Consider the following 16,546-nt stretch of genomic DNA (forward strand, 5'->3'; position numbering starts at 1 on the left):
GGAAAAATTGGTATTTTGTAAATATCTCAAGATCAAGCCATTAGATTTGAATCGATCTCCAAATTAGGGTTCTTGAATGGCTTGTCAAAATTTGAGTTTGATCGGATGGCTGAATTGCTTAATCTGAAAAAACATGAGACAACCAACCTTCTAAAGACTAGAAGAAATTCAAGGAAAACTTGTAGAACAATAATTACTTGTTGGATGAAGAAGATGATGAAAGAATAAGAAAGAAAGATGGGGATGGATCGAGTAAGAGAAAAATGGGGGTAGGGGAATGGCTATCTCAGTCTGGGTCTCTCACCCTTAACTATCCCAGTTGATGAATACAACCTATCTCAAACAAATTTTTGCAAACAACAAGAGAAAATTTTATTCAATCAACTACGTGGACAATGTTGTAGCCCCTAACAAACTTATATAGAAGACTCAAAACATATTCAAGCACTAAAAAAGAAAGGTCTAACCAATCCTTAACTATTTGGGAAACCTAAATTGATTAGGAAACTGAAATAACAAAGAAAATAGACTCAAAACAGGACTCTAACTAAAGTAATGAATTAAATCTCATTTTTCTACTTTCTACCCATATTTTAGGCCCATTAAATTGGTCTATGACAAAGAAAACTCATGGGATCAAAGGCCTAACACTTACATAACCCTACCCAAGGCTTATTTCCAATAAAATAAACCTTTTAAGTGACTTATCTACATTAATTCTCCTCCACTAAAAAAAAAATCAACCTTGAGTTTTGAATTTAGAATGACCACCTTGGTGTGCTGAAGGTTAAGCTGCAGTCCATAGTAAAACTTAGTAAATTCTTTGAAGGCATGAATGTAGTCTAGATGATTAGGCGCTCGTTCTTCAAATTACTTTGAAGGAATAAAAATTTCCTTATGCTTAATTGCACCATCTTTAGACGTGTCCATAGGGTCGTCTACGAATGTACCTTCGACCTCTTCTAACTCTGCTACAACATAGAACTATTTTTATTCACCTACCCGGTGGTTTTCAATTGGTTTTGTTGATGGTTCAATTACATCTTCAATCTTGAACCTCTTAGGATCTTCCTCTTGGCTGTTCACGATTGAGATTCAATCATGAGCTAGGGGTTTGTCCCAATCGTGATTTAGTTAATTACTTTGTCTTGGCTTATATATATTGATGGTTTGTCAGGACTGGATAACACAATCGGCTGCCCTCTTCTTGGCAATCTTATCCTCTTCTCTTCTTCTGCCTCTCTCTCTCTCTCTCTCTCTCTCTCTCTCTCTCTCCAGTTACTAGTTATAGGTCTTGGGTTTGTTACATTCACAATCATCACAACTATTGTAGTGCCAAGTTCCTCAGTCTTGACCTTATTGTCCATTGCGGCAACCTTGTTACTTTTGAATTCTTTTATATGAGTCCTATTGATGGGAACATCAAGGACTGTCTCTTTCTCGCTGATAGGAATGGTTGAAACTTCTTCAACATTAACCTCTTCAGGTTCTGGTATTTGATTGGAGGTGTTTTCTCTTGTTGCTCCTTTGCATATTGTTGCACAAGAGCGCCAAGTGGTCTACTAATTGTTTCAGCCTCTTATCACCTGTGGATGTCTTTTGGAGACTTGTAGATGTCTTATGGTGGGAATCTTGCTGATAGAAGAGCCTTCTTTGGATATATATATATATATATATATGAAGGGAGGTATTGGGTCACCAACTTGTGCTTCATCTCTTCCCAAGTCCTAGGCCCGTCCTTGAACTCGGAGTTGCTTTTCATTGACTCTTTACCATTCTTTAGCACAACCAATCAACTGAGAGCAAGCAAATCGAAGCTTTCATGTCTCTGTCCAGTTGTAGTAGTCAAAATATTCTTCCGTAGAATATAACCAACCAAGGACTTTGCATGGATCCCTTTGTCCAGCAAAGTAACGAACTTCCGGATCCATTTTTGGTTAGGCTTTGATACTAATTGATGTTGAACTGTATTTAAAAGAATCAAAATAGTAGGTAGTTGACAAGGATTTATACTCAAAGAATAGTTCAAATGAATATAATAAAGACTAGGAATGAAGTAAGATAACTATAGAGGAAAAACAAAACAATAACTGTGAGGGGCACAACAGTAATTTCTAGCCCAAAATTGTGGTTTAGAAATTAGGGAATAAAGCATAAACAATCTCTGATATGTTTATACAACCTTCTGTACAAGTTCATAGCCAAGATCCTCGCCAACAAAATCAAGCTTCTTGTTGGATCCCTTGTCAGCAACAACCAATTGGTTTTCATTCCTGGGAGAAGTATAGGTGACAACATCCTCCTTTGCCATGAGATTGTTAGGGGTTTTAAAAGAAAATCTCACTTTCTGGCAGCACTTATGAAAATTGACATCCATAAGGCTTTTGGCTCTTTGAGATGGGATTACATTGTCACAGTTCTCAACAGTATGAGATTCCTGCTAGTTTTCAGTAATTGGATCTATCATTGCATTGCTTCACCCTGGTTCTTTGTTTTATTGAATGGTAGCCCTGCTGGATACTTCTCTTCTGTGGGGATTCGCCAGGGATGCTCTTTATCTCCATATATCTTTTGTCTGGCCATGGAAGTCCTCTCTAGGAGTTTACAAGTGCCCACTAATCAACATTTTATATTTGCCATCCCTAGGTGTAAGGCCATCAAGTTTACTCACCTTGCTTTTGTAGATGACTTGATGATCTTTTTCAAAGCTGATCCTTCCTCTCTAGACTCCATTATGCTGTGTTTGAATCAATTTGCGGATATGTCTGAGGTCCGCATCAATCCTGCAAAGTTTCTCGTCTTCTTGACTGGAATCTTTGACTCCTCCAAAGCTTCACTTTTTGAGCAAACTGGTTTCTCCATTGGTCACCTTTCAGTAAAATATCTTGGGCCCTCTTATCCCTGCCAGGCTTTCTGCTCATCACTGTACTCCTATGCTTGACCTCATCAGAAAGCCTCTCCAACTCTGGAAAGGAAAGCTATTATCCTTTACTGGCCGCCTAGAGCTCATCAAATATGTTCTTCAAGCTTTTTATATTTATTGGTTAGGTATCTTTGGTTTGCCAAAGTCCATCATCTCCAAACTTGAATCCATCTTTGCCTCTTTCCTTTGGAAAGGAAGTAATTGCTTTAGATTTCTTTGCCTTATTAGTTGGGCTGTTGTTTGCCTTCCTAAAGTGGAAGGGGTATTAGGCTTGAGAAGGATCAAGGATGTTAACCTGGCTGGGATCATCAAGCTGGTCTAGAATCTTGTCACTGAGAAGGATAGTATATGGGTTGAATGGGTCTTCTCCAATCTTCTTCTGTCAGATTCTTATTGAATAGTGAAATCCCCCTCAAATGCCTCATGGTTGTGGCACAAAATCATCTCAATTCAGCCCACTATATCTGCAACCATTTCCTCTTAGATCGATGATGGAACCAATGCCTATCTTTTTAAGGATCCTTGGCACCCCAAGGGCATTTTATACTGTGCAACAAGTGCCAGAAGCATCTATGGTTCCGGCCTATCCAATTATTCCCTTGTAGCTAACATCTTATCCTTGGGCAATTAGTTCCCTCCCGACTCAATCCTTACCGCAGCTTGCAGACAAGAGTTTGTTAGAAATCACGGGCCCCCTTCCCCTTGGCACAAGCTCATCTGGTTCAAGCATCACATTCCCTGTCAGAGCTTCACAGTTTGGAGAGCATTAACAAATTCTTTGCCTACCCAGTCCTTCCTCATTTAAAAAGGCGTTCCTGTTGATCCTATGTGCAGCCTCTATGTTAACGATCTGGAAAATATTGAGCACCTCTTTTTCACTTGCACCGTCTCCTCCTCTATTTGGAAAGGAATTCTTACCAAATGGTGGCCAGCAAACAGCAGAATTCTCCTTTTTCATAGGGAGTTGGATGTATATGACATTTTAGGGAAAGTTTGTTTGTGATATTCTATGTTAAAGATCACCTTCTGTGCAACCATTAACCAGATCTGGATGGAAAGAAACCATAGGAAATAGACCTCAAACTCTCGCCCTCTTGAAAATATTTAGAGCTCCATCTCCTTTGATGTCAAAGCCAAGATTGCTTGGGGGTCTTCTACTTGTAATCCCTCCCCTAAAAACTGTCATATTGTAAATTCCTGGGAGCTCCCTAGCTCTATCATTAGGAATAACCCTCCTCTTTGAGTCTGGGATTGCTTTTCTTCTCCCCTCTCCTTTGGGGTTGTAATTTGTCTTTCTTTCTTCTAGGTAATGAATTATTTATTCACCAGAAAAAGAGAAAAAAAGAACGGAAGCAAAATAGTAACTATTTGAACACAAAATAACAGCTTTTCCTAGAGCTTGAGAAGGGAAGGGAAGGCTTGGTATTTTAAAAAATATCTAAAGATCGAGCCATAAAAAAGGGCTCAGATTTGAATCGATCTCCAAATTAAGGTTCTTAAATGCCTAGTCAAAATTTGAGTTTGATTGGATGGCTGAATTGCTTAATCTGAAAAAAAATGTGTGACATCCAACCTTCTAGAAGACTTAACGTGACGACCCCAAACCCAGCCTAGGGTTTTTGGACATCAACGGTCCACAAGATCTTTAAGGTTTGGGCGATAATAAACCGAAGTAGCATCCACACACAACATAAGCGCAAGTTAGAGTTACCTAGACTAATATAATATTAAAATCCAACGTTCAACTATCAACGTTCAAACTTAAAGCAATGTTGAATTAAATTACGTCTTCAAAGTCTAAATCAAAGTCTACATCGTCTAAAAATAGAAATCATTGTCTTCTTCACATCCATAAGCAATATCTTCTTGCTGATTAGCAATATGTTCAACATTCATGTCTTCTCCACAATAGTCCTCACCAACGTCATTGTAAGTTATGAGGGTAAGTCTCTAAGAAGAAACTGAGTAAGTAGAATCACCACACTAAACAAGTTTGAAATCACGATCATACAACTAATACCAGAAAAGCAAATATGCCACATACTTACATTGCTACATTTATATCGCCGTATAAGTACATATGATAACACAAAAGAAAGTATAACAACGAATCGACAATATCATCCATGAATGGCCAATGCGTTACAATACCACATTGCCTCCACTCAACATAAAAAACTCGCAGAAGCTATCTAATATCCAACCTCCCAAAGACCAAGTCATACCGCCCGAAGGTAGAGTAACAATTGGTAGATCTTGCCGAGGGTAAATTACGTCATCTAGTAGTCCACAGTTCCACTAAGGAAAAGTCCAATGAACCAATCCTCACCTCAACATTATAATGCCAATGTTGATAAGACGAAACAATAACAAGAAAGTCATCCAAGAATGAAATACATATAAATACAAATAAGTTAGGAATTCAAGTGCGATCAATACCCTCATTCCACCATAGTCAGTCTCTATGTGAGCATGAAATCAGCTTCAGTTTTTGTAAAAAATCATCAAAACAACAACTATAAATAACAAAACAATGACTGAGGAAGTCTCACATCCCTCCTCAATCAAGGCCGGTAATGTAAAACACCATTGCCACAACAAACAACGTATCTCATATATGAAAACAGTAAATTTATGAAAACTAAATTTAAAAAAAAAAAAAACACACATGCATAGAGAAAAACTCATGTGGTATAAGAATAATGTAATGCACATTAATACACTACATGCAATCATAATTACAACTTAAACAAAATATTTTTTTTGGATGAATAACTTAAACAAAATATTAGTAACTAACATCATGTAATTATGCTCAATTTGAAAAATTCTGCTATGTACACAATGCAAATCAGTAAACAAAATTCAATTCATTTCTCAATCTCCCATGTATATAACATTAGGTTTGCAAATTCAGATTTTTAATAACAAAGCACCATGAAATCCAGGGTTTAGAGTAGATCTAGTGTATATAAAATTCTGTTTTGGATAATACTTATAAACATAAGCAAGTTAAGGTAGAGGTTCCACTCACATTAGCCTCAATCGGATGCTAGAATAGGGGAATTAGAAATTCTGGGGTTTTGGAACTTTGTTGGAGCAGCCCAATCTCTCTTCCAATGCTTCAATTCGATCACTAATGGAGGAGAAAGCCCAGGTATATATCCTCCTTTGATCCCCCTTTTTCTTCTCTTTCTTCTTCTTCCCTATGATCCCTTTATTGTTTTCTTTTTTTTATTTCAATAGAGGGTGAGAGACAAGAGAGCCACGTTTTGGCTTCTCTCTCCCCTCCCTACTTTATCTCAAACACACTCTCTCCCTTCCCTACTTTATCTCCAACTCTCTCTCTCTTCCTCTCTTCTAGTCACAATCGATCTCCAACTCTCTCTTTCTTTTTCAAATCCCTAATTTTATGCTTAAGGCTGTCCTAGTTTCAAAAGGGAAGTCCACAATTTTACTAGGGAAGCCTTATTTTGTTAATTATTAATTAGCAACAATTAGTTAGTTAAGGTTGTTTGTTAGTTGGGTCTTGTTTGGTTAGAGTTAATTTAGGAAACGTCCAACGATAGGGATCATGTTAGATTTGTGTTTTCTTTCTCCTTATCATCATAAAATGTTATAAATTAAAGTGACAAAGGCCTCCCCCACAATTTAGCTAGGGTGAGGGTTAGGTGTTATCGACTTTGTTAGTTAATTGTACACGTGGATATTATGTATATGTATATCTTATTCTTAATTGAATAAATCAATATTAGGGTTGATATTCAAATAAAAAAAAATAAAATGAAAAGTCAAATTATGGTCCAATGGCAAAATGGTAATTCCTAGGGAAAAAACCTAAAGTTAATCTATAGCGTAGTTACATCTAATGAATGATTTTTTTAATACTTACCAATTACAGATGCACCCTCAGTGGTTTGGTATCCCCACTTTAAGTCACCCTCGAGTCAGATCTCAAGGTATTACACTTAAGAAATTTAAGGAAAACTTGAAGAACAATACTTGTTGTTGGATGAAGAAGACGATGAAATAATAAGAAAGAAAGATGGGGATGGATCGAATAAGAGAAGAATGGGGATAGGGGAATAGATATCTCAGCCTGGGTCTCTCACCCTCAACTATCTCAGTTGATGAACACAACCTATCTCAAGCTAATCTTTGCAAAGTACAAGAGAAAAATTTTATTCAATCAAATTCGTGTATAATTTTGTAGCCCCTTAAAACTTATATATATAAGACTCAAAACAGTGCTCTATTAAACTAATGAAATATATCTTGTTTTTCTACTTTCTACCCATATTTTAGGCCCATTAAAGTGGCCTATTACAAAGATAACCCATGGGATCAGAGGCCCAAGACCTACATAACCCAACCCAATACTTATTTCCAATAAAATAAACCATTTAAGTGACTTATTTGCATCAATATTGGTTGATTTTAAAAGGGTTAGATGTTATGAACCTGAGTTTAAAATTTCATCTTAAAAGGAGTTATCCCGAGAGAGTTCTATCAATTTATTGACTGCTGGTTCCTACTTCCATTGTGAATCAGTGTTCTATTGTGAGGCTGAAGACAACTTCTTCCACTTATTAATTTAAGCCATTTAACCCTTTATTCTCATATTGCCTCTCTTTTACCCTTCATTCACTTATGCCCTTATTTTGTTTTAATACTGATGTTACCCTTTCCATTAACACACTCTATTCACTTGTGTTTTGAAATCTATTTAATTACAGTACTGCCACCTCCCTTGTATACTCGATATATTTAAAGGATTGCCACTATACCTTGTTATTAACATATTTTGAGTTTGGGTGGGCCTATAAGTAATCTGGACCAGGTTTTGGAACCCCAGATTGCACCAAATTGGTATTAGAGCAAATTCCAGAAGTTATGGTGAGTAATAATGATCTTCAACGGATTAATTCCAACAAAGATGAAAGTGATACAGCCATTACATCCTCACTGAACGAGTGACCAATTTAGTGGTTACCACTAAACTATTACAAGGTAGTGTTAGCACTCTCAGTAATAATGTTAGTTCACTACAAAGAGTGATGGCATCTTTGTTTGACAAGATAAAAACTTATGAGAAAGGAAAGAGTCCCATGCTATCTAAGAGTTCTTCCAATCAAGGTTTTATGTATCCTTCTGTATTCGCCGATACTAACCAATACGTATTGTATCTACAAGGTGCTGAAATGATATGGTATCCAAAATGATACCTAAAAACATTTGGTATTACTATATGTAAAAAACCTCGTCCTTCATATATAATCGATTGAATGCAACTGTCTTGTCGTACTTTGTTCTACTTTTTATACATGATATAGTTTTCATATTACTTATTTTATGTTTCAAAACTATATTTTGCATATATCTTAAGCATTTCCTTATGATTCTAACTATTCAACATATATTGTGTCTCTTCGATGTGAGACGTCTCTTAAAATCACCCTTCCGATGTGATACCCAATACTAATACTTAAACCTTGCTTCCAACTCCACCCCATTGGACTCGCTACACACAAGGTTTAAAGTATCGGTATCTTGTATTGTATCGATTCCCATCGATACAGATACGATATGGCCGATACTTTAAACCTATCATATTGTATCCCTTTTAAAGATACTAATACGCAATGTATCGTATCAATACAGAATCCCTTTTAAAGATACTGATACGGATCGTATCGTATCAATACAGATCGATACCGATGCAATCAACTAGTACGATACAATACGAACCTACACGCCACCCCACCGCTCATAACCATTCCACCACCTCCACCATCACCACCGTATGGGGTTGGACAATATTAAGACCTAGTGGACAAAGAAGCGAGGTTGGACACCTTTGATTTATATGGGGACCACAACCCATTGCACTACCTTGACTAGGTTCAAAATTTTGGCCATTTTCTTTAGATGGTATGGCTTGATAGAGGCCAGGAAATTGATATTCATAGAGGGTAAGTTGAAAGGCATGGCTTGGGTCTCGTGGATCAAACAATAGTAGCAGAATTGGATTCGAGGTCTTGGGTAAGTTACTGCATGGGCTGAGATGCGAGATGTGAGATGCGATGGACTGGAGATTCTGATCGGCTGATTACTGTAGATGTATACATTGATGCTGACCTTCCCTAGTAGTTCAGTGAAACATTAGGGAACATGGTATCAAAGCTGAGAGGTCAAGTGTTCGACTCCTCGGAAGTGTATCGATAGAGCTTTCCCGACATTTTTCCCCTCATTATCGCACGAAGGAAATTCCAAGTGAGCTCCACATGCAAGGACCATGGGATCTTGAGCTGCGCTTGCAGGGGAGTCTTTGGTGTATACATTGACGCTGCCCTTCCCTAATAGTTCGAGCTTTTAGTTAAACAGTATCAAACAATTACAAGCAGCCTGTGCAATTCAAATTTGTGTAGTTGAGACAAGATAGTATGTCAATTGATGACTGCAGGGCCAGGTTCTATCACTTAGCCACTCGTGCTGAATTTTAGTAGATGAGAAGGGCTCGGTGGCATAGTTCCGCAACGGCTTGCATCCACAGATCAGTGCTGCACTTGCATCCAGTAGACTTCCTACTACGGAGGACGCAGTTCAGGTGGCATATCAGGTTGAGGAAAGTCTAAAGCACTTGGAGGACTTTTGTCAACATATTCCAGAAGTAATAGATCCTGCCTACATCAGTCTTCTTCTCAAGAGAAGTTGGTTTCAATTACTAAATCATAGGCTAATGGTTCTTCTATAGCACCTACACGACCGATTTGTCCTTACTCCCCACCTTGGCAAGGTTTAGATTGGCCTTACTCCTTGTTTGAACGTGGATATGATAGAGATACAGTAATGTCGAAGGCAGCTGTTCGATTCTTCACATGCAAGAGGTACGGACATATGTTTGCTCAATGCCCTAACCGGTTGGTAGCTTACTTTGACAAGGACAATTTCATACCAGTCGACCGGAAGAGAAAGGAAAGACAAGATAGTAAATCTAGACATTGAGTGTGAGCATGAGCTTAATGAGGTCGATGAAGAAGATATTGATGATGAGTGTTAGCAATGTTTTGTTATATGCCCACTCTTGACTACCCAGAAGGTTCTTGATAAGGAGGATTGGCATCATAACAATATCTTTCATACCAGGGTGTGAAGCAATGACAACTTCTGTACTATAGCGATTAACCTCGGAAGTTGCACCAAAGTTTTCGCTGAAGATGTTCGCAAGATGGGTTTGAACATAGAGTCCCATTCTAATTCATACAAGGTTGCGTGGGTGAACAACACAAATCTCAAGATTCATGAGAGGTGTTTGCTCACGTATTCCATTAGTGGGCCGATTAATCAAGTGCAGTGTGATGTTCTCCCTCTAAAAGTCTACCACATTTTTCTAGGATGCCCATGGTTGTATGACGAGAAAGCCAAGAATTATGGCTATGAGCATACATATTCCTTTCAGCATCGTGGTCTTGAGATGAAGTTTCTTCCAACGAAGTATCTTCTATCAAACTCAAGTGGATGGTTGGTCCATTTCTCCTCATTCTTAGACCTCATTCGAATTTGACTTTATTGAGTTCTTCTCATAGGAGGCAAGCCAATACAATTGCCTTGGATTTGTTGGACCAGAACAACCCCCTTTTGGAGGCCTAAGCCAAGAACTGGTCCTAAACCATTTTTTTTTGGTCTAGCAAGGGATAGTAGATGCTTGGTAGTTGATATGAACTATTTATTTTATTTTATTTTATTTGGTTGGGTAGATTACGTAGGATTATTTTGATACTTTCCTTTCTTAGATATAGCTTAGTTGGTTAGTTCCTTCTTTGAGTTCCACCTTATTTGCAAATGACTGGCTCTAATCATCTGAATTAGAAGATCGGACTACATCCACAATGCAAAATGTGGGCTCTCTTGGTATTTCGACAACACTGGCTCAAACTGGTTCTCTTTGTCACCTGTTCTGCCTTAATCTTCAAAAGTTGTGATTGTACTCAATAGATTTTTTTTTTCTTTTAGATGAATAAATATCATTAACAAGAGGAAAAAAAGAATATACAGCCTCGAGGGGAAAAGAAATGAAAAACAAGCTCAAGAGCAAAACACAAGCAACCTAGGGGGAGGGGGTGCAAGATAGAGGTGGGCAAACCCCAGGAAAAAAAAATTAGCATATTTCTTGGGGAATCCCTAACATGGTGATGAGGAAGAAATGCAAGCTTGGAGCTAACGTTGAAGAAGATGGCTTTCCAAATCATGTCAAAAGATCTTGAGTTAGAAATCCATCTACGCAGATTACACCATCCAACTGTGGTTGATCATAGCACAAAAGGCAAGCTTCTCGGTGGTGTCCCAGATAGAGCTACAAGCAAATGTTATGTCAACCCAAATCCATTCCCTCAAAAGAGGGAGAATGGGGCGAGAGCGAGGCCAACGAGAGGAGAGGACTCTTTTCCAAATGGAAGAGTAGAAGGGGAAAGAAAAGAAGAGGTGGTCGGAATCTTCAATAATGTTCCAACAAATGCAGCAAGATGATGGAACAGGGATGTTCCTATGAATGAGGAAGGATCGTATAAGGAGGCAATTGGATATGGCTCTCCAAGCAGTGAATCTATGTCGGGGTATATGGACTTTGAACCAAACAATCTTGTGCTAGAGAGTGATGGGATTGAGAGATCTGACCAGATCCCAAGCAGAGGAGGAGAAGGATATTGAAGGGGTCGATCGACTAGATGAGTCTATCTCCTCTTCCCTGGTGGCTAGGAGGAATGGGAGGAAGGGAATACCAGATATCAAAGGAGGGTGGGGGAGGGAAGGAAGGAAGGGGGCCAAGAACTATTGGAAAGGATGGAAGCAATAGAGGCATCCTTGGAGAGTCCGGATGGGTGCCAATTGTCCAACCAAAGAGAGGTGGAGGAGTCATCATCAATACAAGAGGAGATGGCTTTGAGGCCAAGAGGCCTCAAATTCAGGATTTTGCGCTAGACCTAGGAAGGGTTGTGATGGAGAGGAACTGTCCATAGAGATTCTTTCTTGAGGAAGAAAGAGAAGACCAAGGACATCCAGATGCTGTTATGATTGGAAGCAATCTTCCAAAGAAGTTTGAGGACATCCAGATGCTGTTATGATTGGAAGCAATCTTCCAAAGAAGTTTGAGGACACCCGCAAAGTTAACATCCTATATCCGCCTAAGACGAAGGCCCCCTTCCATCTTGGAAAACAAACAAAGGACCAGCTGAGGGGATGAAATCTGGAGGATTCTCTTCCTTTCCAAAGAAAGAAGTAGAAGAGGGATTCAGCTTTCTTGATGGAGGAAACGGGAACCTCATAGACACCCGACCAATAGATATAACAGGATTGGAGCACCGACCTGATAAGCTCCAAGCAGCCAGCAAGGGAAGAAGTTTGGGTTTCCAAAGTTGGATCCTTTTCCTAATGAGCTCCAGCATGGGGGTACAGTGATGAGCAGTCATCCTAGTGGAGATGAGGGGAATACGTGGTCATTTTCCACTTTCCAGCTCATCCCCATCATCAGTCACAATATGCTCAGAGGGAAATTTTCTCCTGCTTTCACTTAAACCTCTGCCTCTTGGAACATACATTTCATTCTCGGAATCTTTTCCAGAGAGAGGGAACCGGACAGGAGGGAGAGAAGATGCAGAGGAAGGGAAGGGCTGGGGATGGGGGAGGAAAGAGAGCAAGCTGGAGAGGGAGGAGAAAGGGATAACGTATAGTGATCCTTTAAAAGTGATTTACAAGTATTACCCCTCCACTCCTCAGCAAAAGCATTGTAAAAGTTAAAAAAAGTCATAGTGAAGTGAACTGCTTCACTAGGCATAGTGACGTGAAAGACAAACCATTAGTATAAAAAGAAAATATTAGAATTGAATGCATGTGATACAACTTCAATACATTTCTATTTGAGTATATCTTCAATTTTTTTCAAGTCCTGTTTATAACAGAACAGACCTGTCCCTTTATCCAGTTTCCAGAATTATTTTGTCCAATACCTCTTGATTTTGTCTGTCAAAAACGGGCAAGTATAAGTTTCATTTTATCTTTTACCTGATGTGTAGCAGTTTGATTTTATTTCTCTCTGCAGATTTATAACCTGTGTATAGAAGAAAAGTATGATCCATCGCATTTCAATGGGCGTGTGGAGGTTTTCCCATTTGATGACAACCATGTCCCACCTCTCCAAACGATCAAGCTCTTCTGTGAAAGTGTACATGCATGGCTTTCTGTTGATCCAAAGAATGTTGCAGTCATACATTGCATGGTACATATGAAATATCTTGCTTTTCATATTTTAAGTTGTTCCCAGAAGTAATTTGTTAGACTAGTATATTTTACCATTTGAGGCTTTTTTTAGCTTATTTCTATAGTCTGTACTAGTCTTGTCCCAACCACATGGGTTTCAGAATCATGAATATAATGCCTGCTTGTTACTTTTCGACTGACCTCTGATTCAACTTGTCAACTGTCATTTGGTATTGGGTGGGCCAGCTTATTGATTCAGAATCAGCTCAAGTTAAACGGGTGTCAGTCCCATAAGATAGACTTGAATCACATTTTATCAGGCAGCTACTAGATTTTGGGGCACTTGAATCAGCTGCCAATACCGACAATTTTGTTCTTCCTCTCTAATCATCTTCTTATATTTACAAGTTTCTGTAAACTTACGTAATAATGTTTTGAAAATAAAATAGTTAATAATTCCTCCACTTTGGATGATTAATTGATTAATTAATTTTTCCGTTTCAACTTAGTCATGATGTTTGCACAACTTATCCTTTTGCAGGCAGGCAAAGGCCGGACAGGTTTAATGGTATGTGCTTACCTAGTTTACAGTGGCTTGTCAGCAGAAGAAGCTCTCCAGTTGTACGCACATAAACGAACCACCAACAATGAAGGAGTAAGTGTTGAGATAGTGTTTGAAGTAGGTGAAAGTTTTTATACTGAACAATTTGGTAGGATTGACATGTTGGGCTGCAATAAGGATGAAACTTGGATAACAAGAGACTGATTTTTTTGGACCTTGATTGTTGAAAATCTTATTAGGCCAAGATGGATGATCTGTATCGAAAGTTATAGATCATGTTGATCTCCATTTTTTCATTATTATATCTTTCTTATGTTTCAATTACAAGAAAAAATTTCAATGAAAAAATAGCAGAGGTGAATGGGATACCTTTTAGGTGGGTAAGTTGGAGCTCAGTAGGCCTACCATCTTTAATATCAACAGAAGAATTTCATCAAAACTGAACAAGCTTATCATGACTTTTAAGCAGCTGTTTATTCATAAGTATATTCATCTTTCTCTCAACAGGTTTCAATAGCAAGTCAGCGCCGTTATGTTGGTTACTGGTCTAAAATAGTATCTTTTCCAAGGGGAATTGATAACGGGCCTCCTGAAGTGAACATACCTCAACCGTGTACCCGGGAATTACGGCGAATCCGACTTTATGACACAGTTAACATCGATTCAGTTTTCTTTGTGGTCACAGAGTTGCAGGAAGTAAGTTTGTCTCAGACTTTCTTAATTAGATGTCTACTTTATTTATTTATTTATTTTTGTGGGGGGGTGGGGGGGAGGAAGGGATGAAATAAATAGCAACATACTTTAGACGAGTAGTGGTTCCAAAAGGGTTCTGTAACTTGAACTCAAATAAATACAAAATAACTTGGCCAAGCACTTGATAGAATTTGTGGTCCAAGCTCCTATACATAGAGTGACTTCTGTTTTTCCATAGGACAAAGGTCCTGTTGGTGGTTCATGTGTCCAAGCTTGGCTGGTAGATCTGTTTCCTCCGACATCAAGGGTTTGTGTTGCCATTCCCAACCATTGGATGGATTTGTGATCCTCTGAATTAGCAACATGTCAATTTTGGTGCAACTCAATCGTATGGTACACCATGTATTGAGCTTTTCCCCTTGTACTATCATCAGCCCGATCTTTATCAAAGTATAGACTTTTTTTATCATTTTCCAAAGCTTTACTTGACACTACAAAATGAATAATGTGGGCATCAAATCTTTACTTGACACTTAAAAATGAATAGTGTGGGTTATATGGCTGCAAATATTTCATACCAATTGCCACATAGCAGAAAATAGATCCACCCAGCCAAGCTTAGATGCACATAAGCCCACCAAACTGTGCTGTTTGTCATGTAATGGTAATAAGGTTACTGCTTACTCAATATTTTGTGTCATCAATCCAGTTATTTTTTCTTCCCCCTCCCCAATTTTTTTAATCCTAGTACTTTTTCTTACACCTATTAATGTAAGATAGGTTCACCCTAAGGCAAATCCACCCAATAGCAACACTCCAACACAAGTATCAGATCTGATTTACAGATCAGAGGGCCAAAGGAACTCACAGAATTCTGGATGAATAGGAAGGAGTCAGCGGCTGGCTGTAGTGAGCTCTGATGCATCTCAACTTCTGGTCAAATACTCCCCTTGTGGTGTTGATCAAACCCTCCAAAGGGTTTTGTAACCTGATCTCAGGTTTGGAATGTCTGAGAAGAAGTTCCTAATTAGGACACTAAAGATGGTCTGCAGAAACAGGTGATAGGGTGCTCAGTTGGCCACCAAACTGGTATCGAGTAGGCCTCCTAGGAGCAGGAATAAACCCCCAAAGAGGTGGCTGATTGGGGTTCAGGGGATGGAGATCTGGCCTTAGTTGATCCACCCTCAAAACCCTGACAGCTTGAAGATCGATCTGGTCTGGTTGGGCTGCTTTTGATCTTTGTTGATAGCTGATCTTCTAGGCTTCAAACCACCTTTATTAGATCCTTAGATACCTTCTTACAGCAGTGAAATAAAGAACAAAAGAAAAAAACAGAAAAGGGAGTTGATGGAGGGGTGGAGAAGGGTGGAAGAAGAATGGTGGAATTGGTATCTAACCCCTCAGATTTTGGGTATCACACCGCTCGGTGGGTTAGGCATCTCACTTCTTAAAATATATTGTTGCAGACAAGAGCATGCACTTAATTATTTCATTAATCAAAGTGTAACTATTACAATTGATGGGTGCCTCTTTATAGGCTTACATAACTTGGTCATAAGAAATAATGGAAAAGGAAACTAATGGACTGAAAATAAGACTTTCTAATTTGTGTCTAACTTGCTAACCAAGCTTGACAAAATTGGAAACTAACAACTGAACATAAAAAGGAAACTAGCTTAAGTCATAAGAAAGGAAACTAACTTGACTAACTTGACAATCCAAAAAAAGGAAACTAAATCCTAGGCTATCTTGGACAACTCGATGTCTGCTGGAACTCCTTTTTTAAGCTGCTTGCTTCAAAAATAAAAGACAGATATCAGGGCTTCTAGAAGATCTTTTTGAAGACAAAATCTGACGTACTGTTCATGTGAACAGTAACTCGTGAACAGTGTTTCCAGCTTTCCTTTTGGGCTGGTTAGATGGGACCAAGGTGGGGGCTGGCTGGTCCAACTTTGGAATCGACTCGGTTCAATGGGGCCAGCACAACCCCTTGTGCAAGCTTGATCTACATCAACTTTCCCCCCTCTTAGAAAAAAATTGTCCTCCAATTTTGTAGAGCGTACCTTGTGCACGAGGCTCCCGCATGGGTGAGGTCGGTCGGGCGGCCGGGGGGGGGG

The 16,546-nt window shown here is 38.9% G+C and overlaps 1 protein-coding gene across 2 annotated transcripts in view; it reads left to right on the plus strand.

Annotated features, from left to right (window-relative positions):
- LOC122078172 (phosphatidylinositol 3,4,5-trisphosphate 3-phosphatase and protein-tyrosine-phosphatase PTEN1) overlaps positions 1-16,546 on the plus strand; it is a 37,185-nt gene that overhangs the window by 14,445 nt on the left and 6,194 nt on the right. For both annotated transcript variants that reach the window (XM_042644048.1, XM_042644047.1), the window contains 3 exons: positions 13,017-13,193; positions 13,716-13,829; positions 14,244-14,432. In XM_042644048.1, coding sequence (XP_042499982.1) covers positions 13,017-13,193; positions 13,716-13,829; positions 14,244-14,432 — 480 coding nt within the window. The remainder of the gene's footprint in view (positions 1-13,016; positions 13,194-13,715; positions 13,830-14,243; positions 14,433-16,546) is intronic.

This window comes from Macadamia integrifolia, chromosome 5 (assembly GCF_013358625.1).
Source record: "Macadamia integrifolia cultivar HAES 741 chromosome 5, SCU_Mint_v3, whole genome shotgun sequence".
Taxonomy (NCBI): Eukaryota; Viridiplantae; Streptophyta; class Magnoliopsida; order Proteales; family Proteaceae; genus Macadamia; species Macadamia integrifolia.